This window comes from Phaseolus vulgaris, chromosome 11 (genome assembly GCF_000499845.2).
Source record: "Phaseolus vulgaris cultivar G19833 chromosome 11, P. vulgaris v2.0, whole genome shotgun sequence".
Classification (NCBI taxonomy): domain Eukaryota; kingdom Viridiplantae; phylum Streptophyta; class Magnoliopsida; order Fabales; family Fabaceae; genus Phaseolus; species Phaseolus vulgaris.
In genome coordinates this window covers 15386097-15402330 of record NC_023749.2, presented here as the reverse complement: position 1 = coordinate 15402330, position 16234 = coordinate 15386097, and the positions used below count along the sequence as shown (strand labels likewise).

The following is a 16234-nucleotide window of genomic DNA, read 5'->3' as shown; positions in this document are numbered from 1 at the left end:
TGCATAAATATTATTTTTTAAAAGGTAAAACAAATGTGAGAAACAAACTTTCATATTCATGGAAAACTAAAAAAATCCCCTCTTCCTTAAGAATATTGATTAAAAATATAATGTATATCATTTAGATTTGATTTTAAATAGGAATGGGAAATAAAAACAAACTCCATTTAATGGATATAATTTAAATTTAGATTTGATTTTTTTTCAGTTAGGTATAAGAGATGATGATATATATATATATATATATATTATTGTTTCTATCTTCAGATTTGTTTTTGTTTTAAATTATTAAGATCTTTTTTATTTTTTAAGAACTTATTTTTGATGTTTTATTATTATTTGTTTTGTTTCATTCATTACATGAATTTTTATTTTTTCTTTTAATTGTTTGTTTGACTCGTTCCATATGTAACTGTTTCACTCAGAGTTTTAAGATATTTTTTCTCTTATTATAATTTTAATTATACTTTTTTTCTCTTATCAAAATTTCAATTACAATTTATTTTACGTTTCCTTCAAACAATGTATTGTATGGAAATGAAAATTTTAATTTTATCAAATTAAATCATTTCCAGAATATAGATTTCATCATTATTAATTCTTTGATTTTTTATTTTTTTATTTTTTAATGTAAAAATGTCTAATTATCAATTTTGAGAGTGTGAGAATAACTTAAAAAATTTATTTTATATTTTTAATTTTATTTCTCCTTTATTCTTAATTTCATTTCTCTTTTATTCTGAATTTTATTTTATTAGATTCATTTTATTTGAATAATTCTTTTTTCTACACATTTTATTATTATTTATTACAATAATGAACTCTTTCAATATCCACCAAATTCATTTTAATATCAAATTTATTTTCGTTCTCAACATTTACAAAAATAATAAATATTTCATAAAATTTTAATTATGTGTAATTATTATTTAATATAATATTTTTATTATTATAATATTTATGTTTTACATAAAAATAATTAAGTTAATATTTGAAGTACTAAAAAAACAAAATATGTACTATGTTACTACTATTTCGACTAGGCGGGAGACAAATTGTATAACCTAGAAAATCAGGAGAAAAATATTTAAAACATGGTTTTAATTTTTCACATAATTTTGCCTTATCATATAAAAAAAATTTAAATATGTAATATTTAAAATATTAAAACACTAATAAGCATATTTACACTTTAATTTAAAATGAGATATTGGAAAGTAATATTTGTAGTTATATTTGTAGTACTATTTAAATGTGAATTACTTAAAATAGTTATATGATTGTTAAAATGTTTACATGTTTATTTTAATTTGTTGGAGTGTATTATTTCTTATCTTAGTTGTGGTCATATTTATTTTTTTGGTTTTACACCATACTTAATAAATCGTAATTTTCGTTTTTAATTTGTATGCTTAATAAAATATTCACGTTTTCTTATACTCATTATATTTGATTTTTTCAAGTAGCAACTTAAAATATCTTATTCTCCTAAAGAGCACAATTATCAGTAATAAAAATACTTACGGTATATTAAAAACATTTTACATTTGAAGATTTTTATTATCGCTACAATTCATTACTGTCTATACGTTTTCATTAAAACAATAGTATCTACTTCACTTCATCCTTATATGTATTTCATTAAATTAAATTTTATGCAAAATTCTTTTACAACTTATTTATTTATTATATATTCTTCTTAGAATATATTTAATACTTTTTATGTTTATAATAACATTTAGTATATCTACTAATATTCTAATCAATTAACTATATAAGGACCACTGGTATCAAGCATTTAAAATATTTAATAGAATATAAAATATATTGAACATATTTTTGGAGTGGTTCTTAATGAGATGTTTTTTGAACATTGATACTCTAATAATACAAAAGTTAATCATATGGTCCTTATATAAAATTTTGAGAGAAGATAATTAAATTTTAATTTTATAATAATGAATTAATGGCAGATTGCAGTACACACCAAAATCAAGAACCTCTCACCAACTATTAAAAATAGTGGTCGGTGTATCTCATCCTTATCCTCATCTTCTCCAACACAAATCCCCTCGTTTTTTAAACGTTTCTCTCACACTATTCTCTCTCTCACACCTTTTTATTTTTTCATCATATAAATATAAATAAAATGGGTCAATGATTATTTTGTATAAAAAAAATTTGTGGTCAATATTTTGTATAAATATTGGTTGTATAAAAAAAATACAATAGTTATATCCTTTTGTAAATTTGTGGAAATTCATTCGACATTTTTTTTTTATTAATTTAACATTAGAAAGTAAAATTAAAAAACTGATTTTGTAATTAACTTATGTAACTAAATACTAAATACAATAATCATATTTTTATTATTTTAAATCTTTCAAGTTCATATATCTATAAAAACCCTAACATTTTCTCCTTTTTGAAAAGTGTTACCAATACGATACTTGGTTTTGCGGAAAAGCAAAGTAACGACGCAGCATTCGCTACACATCTTCTTCTTCTCTCTCTCTCTCTGAAATTTTTTTTCTCTCTCTCTCTCTTCACACCCTTTTCTGGCTGAATTCATTCTTCTGTACGCATCATCGTCTTCAAGCTCCGGCCATGGCGTCTGGATCATCGGGTCGCGGAAACTCTGGTTCCAAAGGGTTTGATTTCGGTTCCGATGATATCCTCTGCTCCTACGATGACTACGCCAACCGCGATTCCAGTTCCAACGGCAATCACGCGGATCCGGTAATTGCTCCCAACTCAACTATGGTATATTTACCCATGTGCCCTTTGCGTCAATTCGTTCGTTGACTCGGGCGTTTATGGTTTCTGAGGGCAATTTCAGAAGATGGGTCTCGCTCGTTTAGAGTAAACGTCATTAGGGTTTTGGGAAGTTATCATTTTTAGTGATAAAGGTGTAATATTGACGGTGGAGGTTTCTATTTTCTTGTTTTCGATTCCCTTGATCCCTGATCGTGGTTTTGGTTGTATTTTGTTGAGCCTGCATTGGTTCTTTGGGTGTTTATGTTGGTTGCGGAAAGTGAATGAGTTGCTGGGAGTTGGACTATGAAAGATTGGAGTGACTTGCTGAGTTTGGGTTTATGTTGTTCTGTAATGGCCAGTGACATGTTAGGATGTGAGTTCGATGTTGTATGTTAATGAAATTTTGTGGTGAATGAATGTGAAGCTGAATTCTTTTGGTGTTGTGGAGTTCCTTATGGTTGGTGAAGTTACTTTTGACTTATTGCTGCAACACAACTTGTTCAGCTTGAATTATTTCTTTGAGTGTTTATTTGGGTTGCTGAATGGTGGATGTGTTGTTGGGAGTTGAAATAGGAAAAGTTGGGGTGACTTGCTGAGTTTTGGGTTTATGCTGTTCTGTAATGGCCAGTGAAATCCTAGGATGTGAGTTCGTTGTTGTGATTGAATGTTTTAGTGAAATTTTGTGGGGAATGAACGTGAAGCTGTATTTTTTTGGGGCTATGCGACAGAAATAAGTGTTTATGTGTGTGGGCCCAAGGTATTTTGAAGTTTCTTTATGAGTGTGGATTCGGGTGTGGATTGCATGAATGCATGAGTTGTTTGACTTTGAAAGAAGAGAAGTATATTGATTGGATGTGAGAGGGAAAAAAACGTTCTACTGTAGTGTGCATTTGTATCCTGAGTGTTGGGTTTTCTTTATCCGTACACCTGATTGAGTTTTTCTCATGCAATTTGAATACATTGATGTGTGAGTTGTATAGGGTCAACATGTTTGTCAGTTGAGAGAAATAGAATCAATGAGGGATTGTGTTTAAGTGTGCCAGTTATATATGTTTTGGCAATTCAGATGCTGTGATGCTTTTAATTTGTGCACTTAGTTAGCTTGACTGATAGATTGATGATCATGATTCACTGTATGTTTAGAATATAATTGATCGGTCCTCACATCCAAAACTAAAAATATTTTTTACGGTGTAGATATATGAGGATGGATGTAAGTAATAGGTCAATTCCATGAATCTTGTCAAGAAAGGAATTGGTGAAAATTAGAGAAACACCATAGTTTAAGATGAGGAGACCGATGATAACATTATTATTGTTTTATGCTTAAAGTGGTGAAGTGAAATTGTCCCATTGAATAAAATTGCTTATTATGGGTAACCAGAGTTTTTAGTTAATCATAACTACTGTGCTTGCTTTCTTCTGAGTTTTCTCGACCATTCTCAATCTTATTGTTTCTTATATGCATGTATATTCTTATAATGGTTATGAGCCAAATGTACCTTTTATACCTCTCTGTCTTTTTTAATCTCATCATATCCACAAACATTTTGCAGGATTTTCACAAAGCAAGGATGTCTAGGACATCAATGTTTCCTACTACTGCCTATAATCCACCTGAAGATTCTTTAAGCCAAGATGTCATTGCGACTGTAGAGAAGAGTATGAAAAAATATGCTGACAACCTCATGCGTTTTCTGGAGGGAATTAGTTCAAGGCTATCACAGTTGGAATTATACTGTTACAATCTTGACAAATCTATTGGAGAAATGAGATCAGATTTAACTCGTGACAATGTGGAGCAAGATTCAAGGCTGAAATCTCTTGAAAAGCACCTTCAAGAAGTAAGTCCACAACTATAATTTTGTAATATCTATAATAGTTTATTAGCATCAAAGTTATACTGTGCTGTCTAATGACATCATTCCATCTAATCTTCCACCCCAAACTTTGGGGAGTGTGGGATGGAACCGAAATCATTGATATGATGATAATCATTAATTTACTATTTTACCCATTCCTGAGAGGTATTGAAAACCCTTGTTTTTATATTCTCAGCCAGCAGTCCTCCCAACCGTAGATATGTTTCCTCATAGTGTCAGCAAGTCACATAATAACCTGTTAACTACAAGATTATATATTATATTTTATAAGCATAATAGAGACAAGAACAAACACACGGATATTGACTGACAATTCTGCATCATATAACAGTTTTTCTTCTTAATATGATTTCGATTTTATTGAATCAACCTGTACTTGGACCTAGGGGTGTTACTTTGATGGTTTGGATAAATCTCAAGTTGGTTTATATTGGATGGATAGAAAAGAATCCATTAATCCATTTGTGGTCTGTTAAAAATGCATTGAAAAAAAATCCAATTGATCCATGACCAATTTAATCAAAGCCATCCAATGAGTAAGAATTTTTTTGTTGGATGGATGGTTATCCAACTCTTTTGTTTAGAAGTATGTTATATTTGAAAAATACATTTCAGTAATTGCAGTTATTGTTAGTAGATCACATAATGATGGACAAGTAGCAGTGGGATGAAGCAAATAGATTTCAACAGTTATGGGAAGAACCACTTGATCTATTTTCAAGAATTTAATATCCAATGCATTTGGGAAAAATTGGATTGATCATTAACTCCGCTAATCGCAATAACCCCACCCATCCAACCCATTTATTTTTGTTAACTAAAATAGATGAATTGGATGTACAAATAGGGATTGTTTTGCCAACCCACTAGTGGAACATAAACTTAGAGATTTAACTTGTAAAACTTCGAAGGGTTTACTTAATGTAAAAAATAATATTAAAAATTCTATTAGTGACGAATGTGCATGTGATAATACTATATATAATATTTTAACTTCAAAGAAAAGTAGCAACCATAGTACAATAGTGCTACTGAGATTATACTTAACATGAATGACCAAGTCATATATAAATTTATAAGAACACAAGTTCATAAACTGAAAACATTTCAAACAGAAGTTAATTTCTTCATATAGTTTGAGTACTAATAAAAACTGTGGAGTGCAGTCAACGAGGGGAAATATTGTGTTGATTTCGAACTTGCTGACATGTTTCTTAACTTGAGAGTTTACACAAGTTTACACAAATTTAAAGAGTTTACGAGTTTACTTAGGAAAGAGTGAAAAAGAGTTAACTTGCTTTCTCTACCTAGGATTGGGAGCTCGTAATCGGTTAGAGTTCACTCTAGAGTTTGACAACCTTGAACCCTACCCAGTCTACCATCACCCACAACCAATTAAATATTTAAATAAGTGCAAGAATAAGCAAGATTTAATAGCACCAGATAGACATAAACATATATACGGATAATAGGTAATTGATATCCTTAGTCAGTTTTTGAGTCTGAGGCAGTGAACCTATTTACCAGAATTTTATTGTCTTATTCAAAAGTGGAGGTGTGAAAGATAATTGTCTCCATGTCTCTTTTTGCATTGAAAAGTTGTTACTTCTTAGGGCCATTTGTGTAGAATGATATTTTGATGTATCAAATTCTAACTCAACTCTGTCAAGTGCATTATTTCATTACTAATATAATTTGGTTTCTATTGATATTAAATTGCTGCTGCTATAATCTTTAGTTTCTTCTCTCGCTATTTTTCTCGGCACATGTTTGGTAAAGAGGAAACAAGTGGGAAATAGAGAGGATGGAGAGATGAAGTAGATGAGAAATGGGGGATTCTCTTGTTTAGTTAGGTGGAAATAGGAGCAGACAAAAAAAGGGTGTGGAGCCCACACCTTTGTTTCCTTGCTATACTGCATGGAATTGTGATTGGGGAGACAAATGGATATGGTCAGTTTGAAACTGTGAGCAATTGTGCATTGTCTGAGGGTTGTTTTTGCTGTTCAAAATGCCACAAATTCAGCATTTACTACCTGTTTTATACATTACTGATGGTGTTTAACTACCAATAATGTGTAATGGTTGATTTTAAAGCATAGTTGATTTTCACTAATCACAATAGGTCATTTGAATTAAAAATAAATTAACAAGGGGTATGTTTTTATGTATTCTTTGGTATTCTTTTTTCATATTTCTTTATTTCTCTTAAAATAAACATTCATTGATCTATTTTATTTCCCATCTATTTCTTTCCTTCTTACCGAACACACCCGAATTGTTTGAATGAGGGTACTATGGGAATAATAGTAATAGTAATTCATTCTGTTTCATTCACATTCTAAACAATGGAATAAAAATTTATTCTTTCTCGCCATAAAATATCTAAGGTAGTTGCTTTTGTTTTATTGCTTGTTAATCCATTTTGCTCTGCTTATCATTAGATATGCAAAAGAATCATAGTGTGTACTCAACTTGAAATAAAAAGAAAGTATGTATCAGGTGCATAGATGCACTGTAACATACATGTGTTTGATATGTACCTTGATGATATGCATCCAACATTACCACCGGATTAGCAACTTTACTTCCTAGCTCATTTCAAAACACAAATCTCATTGTCCTTGTGGAAGTATCTATGTAATCAACAGTCAAAACCTTTTACCAAAGTTGGACATGGATAAAAAGGCACCATTGTATATTTTGTCCGAAATCAACTCTTCGGAGAGATCTAAATGATTTCAGTTTATTGTTCTTCATCTTTCTCAATCTCCTATTCTTCAGCTAGAATATCCAAGCACAGCCATGAGATAATTTCAAAAGATGCAATTATCTCCAATTGTATTCCAGGGTGTTGTGGTGTTTCTAGCATGCTTGGTGCTACAAGTGGTAGGAATCCTTTGTGTTGAATCTAAGAAGCTGTGGGAGGCGTAAGCAGAATGGTCTAGTTGGTCTTAAGATAGATCCTTGGCAGCAAGGATTTGGATTATGAGGACCATACTTGGTCAGGATTTTTTAGTCGGGCTTAATAATGTGGATCTGGAATATTAGTCTTTCTCTGAATTTGCTAACCCAACTATAGTCTTATCTCGATTTGCAAATTTTTAATATGCTTTATCCATCAAGGTTAACAATTGCTAACCCTATGCAGTATTGCTAAATTAAGAATTGATTACTTCTAGAATAAGTTGTACAGTAGTCCCAACCTTAAATTCTCTTATGTTGCTTCTGTAGGTTCACAGGTCTGTACAAATTTTAAGAGACAAGCAAGAGCTGGCTGAGACTCAGAAAGAATTAGCCAAGCTTCAACATGCTCAGAAAGAATCATCTTCCTCCAGCCATTCACAGTCCAATGAGGAGAGATCATCACCAACCACAGATCCTAAAAAAACTGACAATGCATCTGAATCAAACAACCAGCAGTTGGCTCTTGCTCTACCTCATCAAATTGCCCCTCATCAGCAGCCTGCAGCGCCTCCTGCTCAGGCTCAGGCACCTGCACCTGCTCAGACTCAAGCCCCTCAGCAGCCTCCTTATTACATGCCTCCCACCCCTCTGCAGAATACACCTGTGGCACAGCTTCCCCAGAACCAGTATTTACCTTCTGAACAACAATATCGAACTCCCCAACTTGTGGCCCCACAACCAACACCATCTCAAGTAACGCCATCCCCACCTGTGCAACAATTTTCTCACTATCAGCAGCAACAGCAACAGCCACAACAGCAGCAGCTCCAGCAACAACAGCCACAACAGCAGCAGCTCCAGCAGCAATGGTCACAGCAGGTGCCATCACCTCAGCCACCCTCAATGCAATCTCAAACAAGACCCCCTTCTCCAGCTATGTACCCTCCATACCAGCCAAACCAAGCATCAAACCCATCAGCTGCAGAAACTCTACCGAACAGCATGCCCATGCAAGGGCCATATTCAGGAGTTCCACCACCGGGATCTAGCCGTCCTGACACAATACCCTATGGCTATGGAGGATCTGGAAGAACAGTTCCACAGCAGCCTCCACCCCAGCAGATGAAGAGTTCTTTTCCTGCACCACCAGGTGAAATGTATGGACCTACTGGCTCTCTCGCAGCCCTTCCTCCCAGTAGTGCATACATGATGTATGAGGGTGAAGGAGGAAGAACACATCATCCACCACAACCTCATTTTACTCAACCTGGATATCCTCCAACAAGTGCTTCCCTTCAGAACCCCCCAAGCCATAATCTTATGGTTCGAAATCCCAACCAGTCGCAGTTTGTCCGCAACCATCCCTACAGTGAGTTGATTGAGAAATTGGTGAGCATGGGATTCAGGGGTGACCATGTTATGAGTGTGATCCAGAGGATGGAGGAGAGTGGACAGGCCATTGATTTCAATTCGGTACTTGACAGGTTGAATGTGCATAGCTCTGTGGGTCCTCCGAGGGGATGGTCAGGGTGATGAACAACTTTTCTGAACAATACTTTGTCTGCCAAACTAAATACTGTGTTCAAACCCTCAAATCATTGCGTGTTTTAGTATGCATTGAATAAAAGTTTTATGTAATGTGGTGGTTTATCTTCCTATGTAAAAAAATGTCTTTGAGACGTGAGGATTGTCTAGTATTTATGCAGAAAATCCTCCGCTTGCTCTTTTCTATTTTTTTAACTTATATTTCTAAAGAAGTATATGAAACTTTAGATTATTGGTAATCCACTTGTTCGTTATCTCCCAATTAAACAGAGTATTTACTTTATCTGCTTATATATTTTGTTAGTCATGATAACATATAGGGGGAAAAAAATTGGGGTAAAACTTTCAAGCATTAGTAAAGGTTGATTCTACTAGTCTTTGTATTTTAAAATATGGTGGTTTTGATTCTTGTACAGGGTCTTTAGTCAGGTCAAAATGATGTATAGGGTCAGGAATAAAATTTACATTTTTTAATTGCAAAGGACATAAAAAGTTTTGTAAGGACAAATACTAGTTTTCATCAAAATTTGAGGCTGTCATTTTATACAAAATTTGTTAGACTTACACATTCGTTAAGGAATCATTATTCATTCCCGTAAATAAGACTCTCTTAAATAAATTAACTAATCATCTCTGAAATTCTCTTGTACTCGTGTTTAGGGATTTTTTTTGTAGCTTCAAAATTTACTTCTATAAATAATTTACCATAACACACAGAGTCTTATATTTCCGGTTTTGGAAAAAAGTGTTCATAAAAATAAGTTTTAACCAGAAAATACAAGAACATTTTATAGGTTACGGGTGCATGAGCCAGTTCTTTTTACTTGGTTCTATCAGGAAGATTTTAGACTAGTGGTCTGAAAAACTTCTGCCATGTACAATTCAGAAATAAAAAAAAAATTTCTACACAATTTAAAACTAAATACTCTATTATTCTAATTCATATGAAATGAAAATAAAATAAGATATATTAAATAACATAGAATCGGAAAAAAATTATGTATAGAAAAACAAAAGGCAGTTATAATAGAAAATTTTATATATATATATATATAATTATTTAATGTTATTTTAGTTAATAATGAAATATTTATAAAAAGTGTTGTATTATAAGTTTTAATTATTACGGAAATTAAGACTTTTTTTTGGTAATGGAGATGAATTGGAATCTTCTCCTTCGGAATGATTTTTTAGAATTTGCCATCAGTTTTCAGTGTGGACCATGGATCATTGCACCTCTTCAATAAGGTTGCCTAGAAAAGAAATATTATTTTTTATTTTTCTATTTTAAATATTATTGCTCTCACTTTATTTTAATTATTTTATCAGTAAATTGTAGAAAACAAAATTTGATAGTAAGTTTACTTGTGTAAATAATAATAGTGATCAAATAAATTTATATAATAGTATTTATTCTTTGTCGTGCTATGAGTTTCGTTAAATTTGTTGGGTTAAAAACTTTTTTTTTTTCTTGCTCCACCATAATGATTGTGGTACTGTTAAATAAAACAATTAAACCAAAATTTTATTATAGGTTAAAACCAACTGTGTAATAACAAAATGATAAAAAAATATAAATATATTGAGAAAAGGGAAAATAATGTGTTATTTGATATCCTAGCTTTTTAAATTATCATTTTATATATCATATTATAAATTGACTTTTGGAAAATCATTCATAAAGTCATTATAAATTGTGAATAAAAACATACTTAAAAGCAGAGTTTATTCCCACCAGTCAATTTAAAAATCAACAGAAACACAAAATAGTCAAAAGTGAGGAGAAGGAAATGTTGGAGCAAGTCTGCCATAGATGGAAGATTCACTTCAATGGGTAAGAACGAAAACTTTTTTTTTTTTCTTTTTTACAAAATATGATATAGAAAATGCTGTAAATAAAATATTTTCAATTTTCTAATTTAATATATTTTCTTCTTCATTTTTCCTGAACAAAAATAATGAATGAAGAAAAGACTTGTATTTTCTTAATCAATTTATCTTTCCCTCAAATTTTGTAATAACGTGTTAGTTGATCCACATACCAACTTTTCTTTGACAAAACTAGTAAAAGGCATTACAAGCTTCCTTGTTTCGACATTAGGGGATATAACTTTCTTAAAAATAAAATATATTAAAATGTATTTTATATAATTATAAACTTAAAAATCAATATAGTCAATCACTATATTCGATATACTGTGAATTGAAATTCGTAATTTTATTCTTAAAAACACATTAATAAATTAGAAAAAATGTATTTAAAATATTATTTAGCTCAATTTTTAAGTGATGTAACTATTAGATAACTGAAATAATTTTTATAATACAATATTTTATTAAAAAAACAATTATAAGTGAAGATATTTATTTAACGGTGGTATCAAAGCATCTTTATTCTAAGGTAAGGTGCATGTGCAGCAGAATTAAAAAGTAAATCATGCATTGCCACCATTTTTAATATGATAATAATATAATGAATCCATTGATGATGATGATGATAGTTAGTGGAGTTTTGGTCACTTATCACACTACTTGTCTTGCAAATTGCATTTTAATTAAGTATATTTTTTACTACATATTCGCCATCAAAATTAGTCTCTTAGGAATATAAGACCACATTGGTATTTTTCTTTTAAGTAAAAGACATAATTCTGTATTAACTATAGCAGTAAGTGGTAGCCAAAGCCTTAATTACATGACACTACAGATTTTATAATTAGCAAACCACATTATTATGGTTATTAGATCACTATGTGGTTTGTGTGAAACTTTGGACCTGATTAAGGTCCTTTTTTTTTCTTATTTACTTTATTCTTTTATTTTATTTTTCTTGCATGCATAGAAAATATTTTTAAAAATAAGTAAAAAAATATTAAAAAAAAACTAACAGAAAGTCTCCTACATCATACAAATAACTTAAAAAGATGTATAAATTAGTAACTATAAACGTAACTTGAAAATAAGAATACTGAGTTGTCTTACATATCTATAAATAAAATTTAAATGCTAATTGTCAATACTTTATAAATAAGAAGTTATATGTGCTTGTAAAATCCACCTTTGAATATAAATTAATTTTAAAAGCTTTGAAAGCCTAATTTTGTTTCTTTTATATTTTGTTTGGGTTTGGAAGAGGATTTGAGAGAGTAGATTTGAGAGAAAAGTAAGATTATTTGGATTAAAGTAAAAAGAAGAAAAAGTGAAGAGAAAATTTATGAAAGTTTATGAATGATGTAACAGATATGATTAAAATTGTATTTTTTTTTTTTTTTAATTTTTTTAATCATTTTATTAATATTACTATTATTATTATTATTTTATATATTTTTTATTATTTTAATAATAACTATTATTATTATTATTATTTGTGTTATATGATTAATTATATTTATTTTATTATAATATAAATATAAATATTAAAGAATTAATAATATAAAAATAATATATATAATATAATAATTATGAGTATATATATAATAAAACATAATATATATATAATAAAAACTGACCTTTCTCTTGCAAATTTTGCTTTTTTCGAAGAAAAAACACACAAATCAATGTAATCTATTTTGTACTTTTAATTAGTTTTTATTTATTATTTTTCGTGAAATTTTGGCTCTTCCTCACTCTCCCAAATCGATCTTTAGAAGCAAATATAGAGTTAGTAAGAGTATTGTGTAAGGACCGAAAAAAATAATTTTAAAGTAGAAGTGGTATAATTAAAATAGCACCTGAATATTTTATTATTAAATTTAAAAGAGCATATAAATAGAAATTCAGTTATTCAGGTCTCATTTTAAAAAAACCATCATCTCTCTAAAAACTCCATTTTCTTTTCATCTACTTTCTCTCTAAGATTCTGACCTCCTCGCTCACCAGTTTGACGATCGGAGTACGCCATTAGACTTCTGATAACAAAGACTACAAGACTGCCCTATAGAATCTCTGATAGAGTGAGTTCATTTTTGTTCCCTTTTTCCTTTCTTCTCCCTTCTCTTTAAGATTTTAACATCCTAGCTTATCAGTTTGACGATCTGAGTTTGCCATTGGAATCCTGGCAGTGAACTCTACGAGATTGCCCAATCAAAATCTCAGATAGAGTAAGTTCATTTTTGGCTCCTTTTCCTTTGAGTTAGTTTTGATCTGGTTAGGTTTGTCTTTAGTTTAAGCTTGCATGTAATGTTTTTATCTTCAAAAATAGTCTTTGTTAGCACAGAGTTTTTTTTTATCAAGACTCTATGCTGCATGTTAGCCTACCTTTGAAGAGTAAAGTAATATATTGACTGATTTTAAGGTGTTTGTGATTGAGAATTGAAAGTGTTTGAATGATAATATAAATGAGTTTAACTGTTTTTGAATATTTCGTTGAATTACTTAAATGAGATGTTTCATGAGAAGTGGTTGTTTGAATTTAGATGATGATTGATTTAGATAGCATATATTTGAAACTTAGTTATGTGTATTACAAAGTGGACTTTAAGCCTAACTCAACCCCATAAAACCGGCTCAATGGGGTGAGGTTTGCACCCACTTATATACAATGAAAGGCTCTAATCTCTAGTCGATGTGGGATCTCCAACACACCCCCCTCACGCCGCAACTGCCAACTCGTGCGTGGGACTATATATTATGGGTGGTCCGATAGCGGCCCGATAGCGGGTGGCACGATAGGCCCAACACAAACACTCGCTAGGATAGGCTCGAAATGACTAGAGATTAGAGCCTTTCATTGTATATAAGTGGGTGCAAACCTCAACCCTATGAGCCGGTTTTACGGAGTTGAGTTAGGCTTAAAGTCCACTTTGTAATATGGTATCAGAGCCATTTCGAGCCTATCCTAGCGAGTGTTTGTGTTGGGCCTATTGTGCCACCCGCTATCGGGCCGCTATCGGACCACCCAAAATATATAGTCCCACGCACGAGTTGGCAGTCTCGGCGTGAGGGGGGTGTGTTGGAGATCCCACATCGACTAGAGATTAGAGCCTTTCATTGTATATAAGTGGGTGCAAACCTCAACCTCATGAGCCGGTTTTAAGGGGTTGAGTTAGGCTTAAAGTCCACTTCGTAACAATGTGTTTAAGTGAATTTTGTGATATATTTGGATTGTTTAGAAAGTTTAAAATATGATGTGATTGAATGGTGCATTGATGTGTTATATGATGTATGTAATGAGGTGAAAGTGTGATCAAGACATAGCATTTTCAGGAAAGAAAATACTGTGTTGAGATTGTTATTAAGGTGTATTGATTTATGAGTGTCATGTGAATGAGACGATCCTGACATAATGGAATCACATAGATGAAGTTATTCAGTTGGTGAGAGTCGAAGGAGGTTCATTTGGATGAGTCTGAGGTTTGAAAGAACTTATCAAAGCAAATAAAATGGATTTACCCTGTCATATGAGATGATGAGATTGATTGTGTGGATTCATGGTGAGTAGTATGACGGGTGTAGGTCTCTAGATGCTAACTTCAATACACGAGTCTTTTGGAAGTAAATTCGAGTGTCTGAATATGTGAGTCAATAGAAATCTAACGGGAAAAATGTGGATGATAAATGTAATAGACATTTGATGACTTTGTGCAAATTATGAGAATTTGATGAATTATGTGTGTTTTTTAAAAATCAAATTTATATTAGAATTCTAAAAAATATCTAGCTTACCATGTGCTTTGTATTGTGTTTGTTTTCTTTAAATCTGTGATGATCGTGTTAATTTACACGAGAGCAGATGAAGTTGCAGGTGATAGTGCTCCTTAGTGAGCCGTCAGAGGAACAAGTGTTTTATTTGTAGACTTTTGTGTATATATTAAATCCCTATGAAGAGGGATATCTTTTTGAGATACAAATATGAGAAAGTAGTATATGTTTATATGTTAATTAGATATTGCATGCATAATATATTATAAAATATAGGGTAAAATAGGGATATTACATATTGCATGCTTATTTGAATTCTCCTAAATGATTTATTCTTTTCTTGACTTTTTGGAACTAGGAAGGAGTGTGTCAAGTTTTACCTTCTTCAAGCTGTTAAAGATTAGGTTAAGAGACCTATTAAGGATCTTAGCCAACTTTAGGGTTGTTTATACTTGGTAAAGTAATCATCAACCTATTTTACCTCTCTTCATTTCCATTTTTATCCTAGTACTAATATACATTGAGTCTATTTGCCTAATTTTTGTTACACTTCCATCTCTTACCTCACCATACCTAAAGCTTGTGAAGCATTCAAAAACATACAAAGAGCTATCGCTCAAACACCACACCATCACTTAGGCATGGTTTCTTCAAGAAACCTCCCACAACCCTATCTTAACTCTCGTTAATCATCCAAAAACAATCCAAAACACCACTCATAATTCAAACGAAATTTTCCTATCCTTCATCTAGCTACCCATAACAAAACTATTTCATTTACCAAGAAACCTAGTTTCATTTACCAAGAATCCTTAAATTGTGGCCTTTGAGCTTCCACTAGCCATTTTCAATAATCCCCAGAAGATTCTCACTAGGAATTATCCAAAAACTAGTAAGAATCATCCTTAATTAGCCTACACATACGCCTCTAGTCCCCATAGGCTAGTTGAGACCTAATCCTACTAAAAAGAACCAAGAAACATGTTAATAATCTTGCATTGTGAATCTTGAATGGACATTTCTTGACTTTTTTTATAACCTAACTTGATTCTCATTATCTCTATTGATTACATCCTTTCTCTTTAAAGTCTTGCCTTTATTTCTCATCTCTTTCACAAACAGATCCCACTAGCTAGACAATGATAAAATTATGACATTTTCATCTGATTGGATTACAATTTAGAGTAAGTCAAGATCATCTTGATGATCATGGATCATCTTGGCATGTTTTTTTTTCTCTTGGTGGACACATGAACATATTACACGATCTGGAGATGTTTCTTTCGTGTCGAAGATGATGTGCTGCCTCTAAAATATCCTTCTGTCACGAACGGGTATCTCCCTGCTCCTTCCCCCATCATCTTTGTGTCACATCGAGGGTTATCTCCTTTGTGCTTCCAAGTAGCACCCATTTTCCCTCGAGCCTCAGTCAATATTCCTCTAGATAAACTGACATAGGTGTCCAACTTGGATTAACTCCTTGATCTTATCTCTTAAGGAAACAC

At 31.6% G+C, this 16234-nt stretch overlaps 1 protein-coding gene across 1 annotated transcript; it reads left to right on the top strand.

The window, feature by feature from the left end:
• Positions 1-2412: 2412 nt before the first annotated feature.
• On the top strand, positions 2413-9328 carry LOC137834560 (uncharacterized). Its single transcript, XM_068646084.1, has 3 exons — positions 2413-2739; positions 4314-4601; positions 7872-9328. Exons 1-3 carry the CDS (start codon positions 2608-2610, stop codon positions 9075-9077), a joined length of 1626 nt encoding a protein of 541 aa, XP_068502185.1. The 5' UTR covers positions 2413-2607; the 3' UTR covers positions 9078-9328.
• The last annotated feature ends 6906 nt before the right edge of the window (positions 9329-16234 follow it).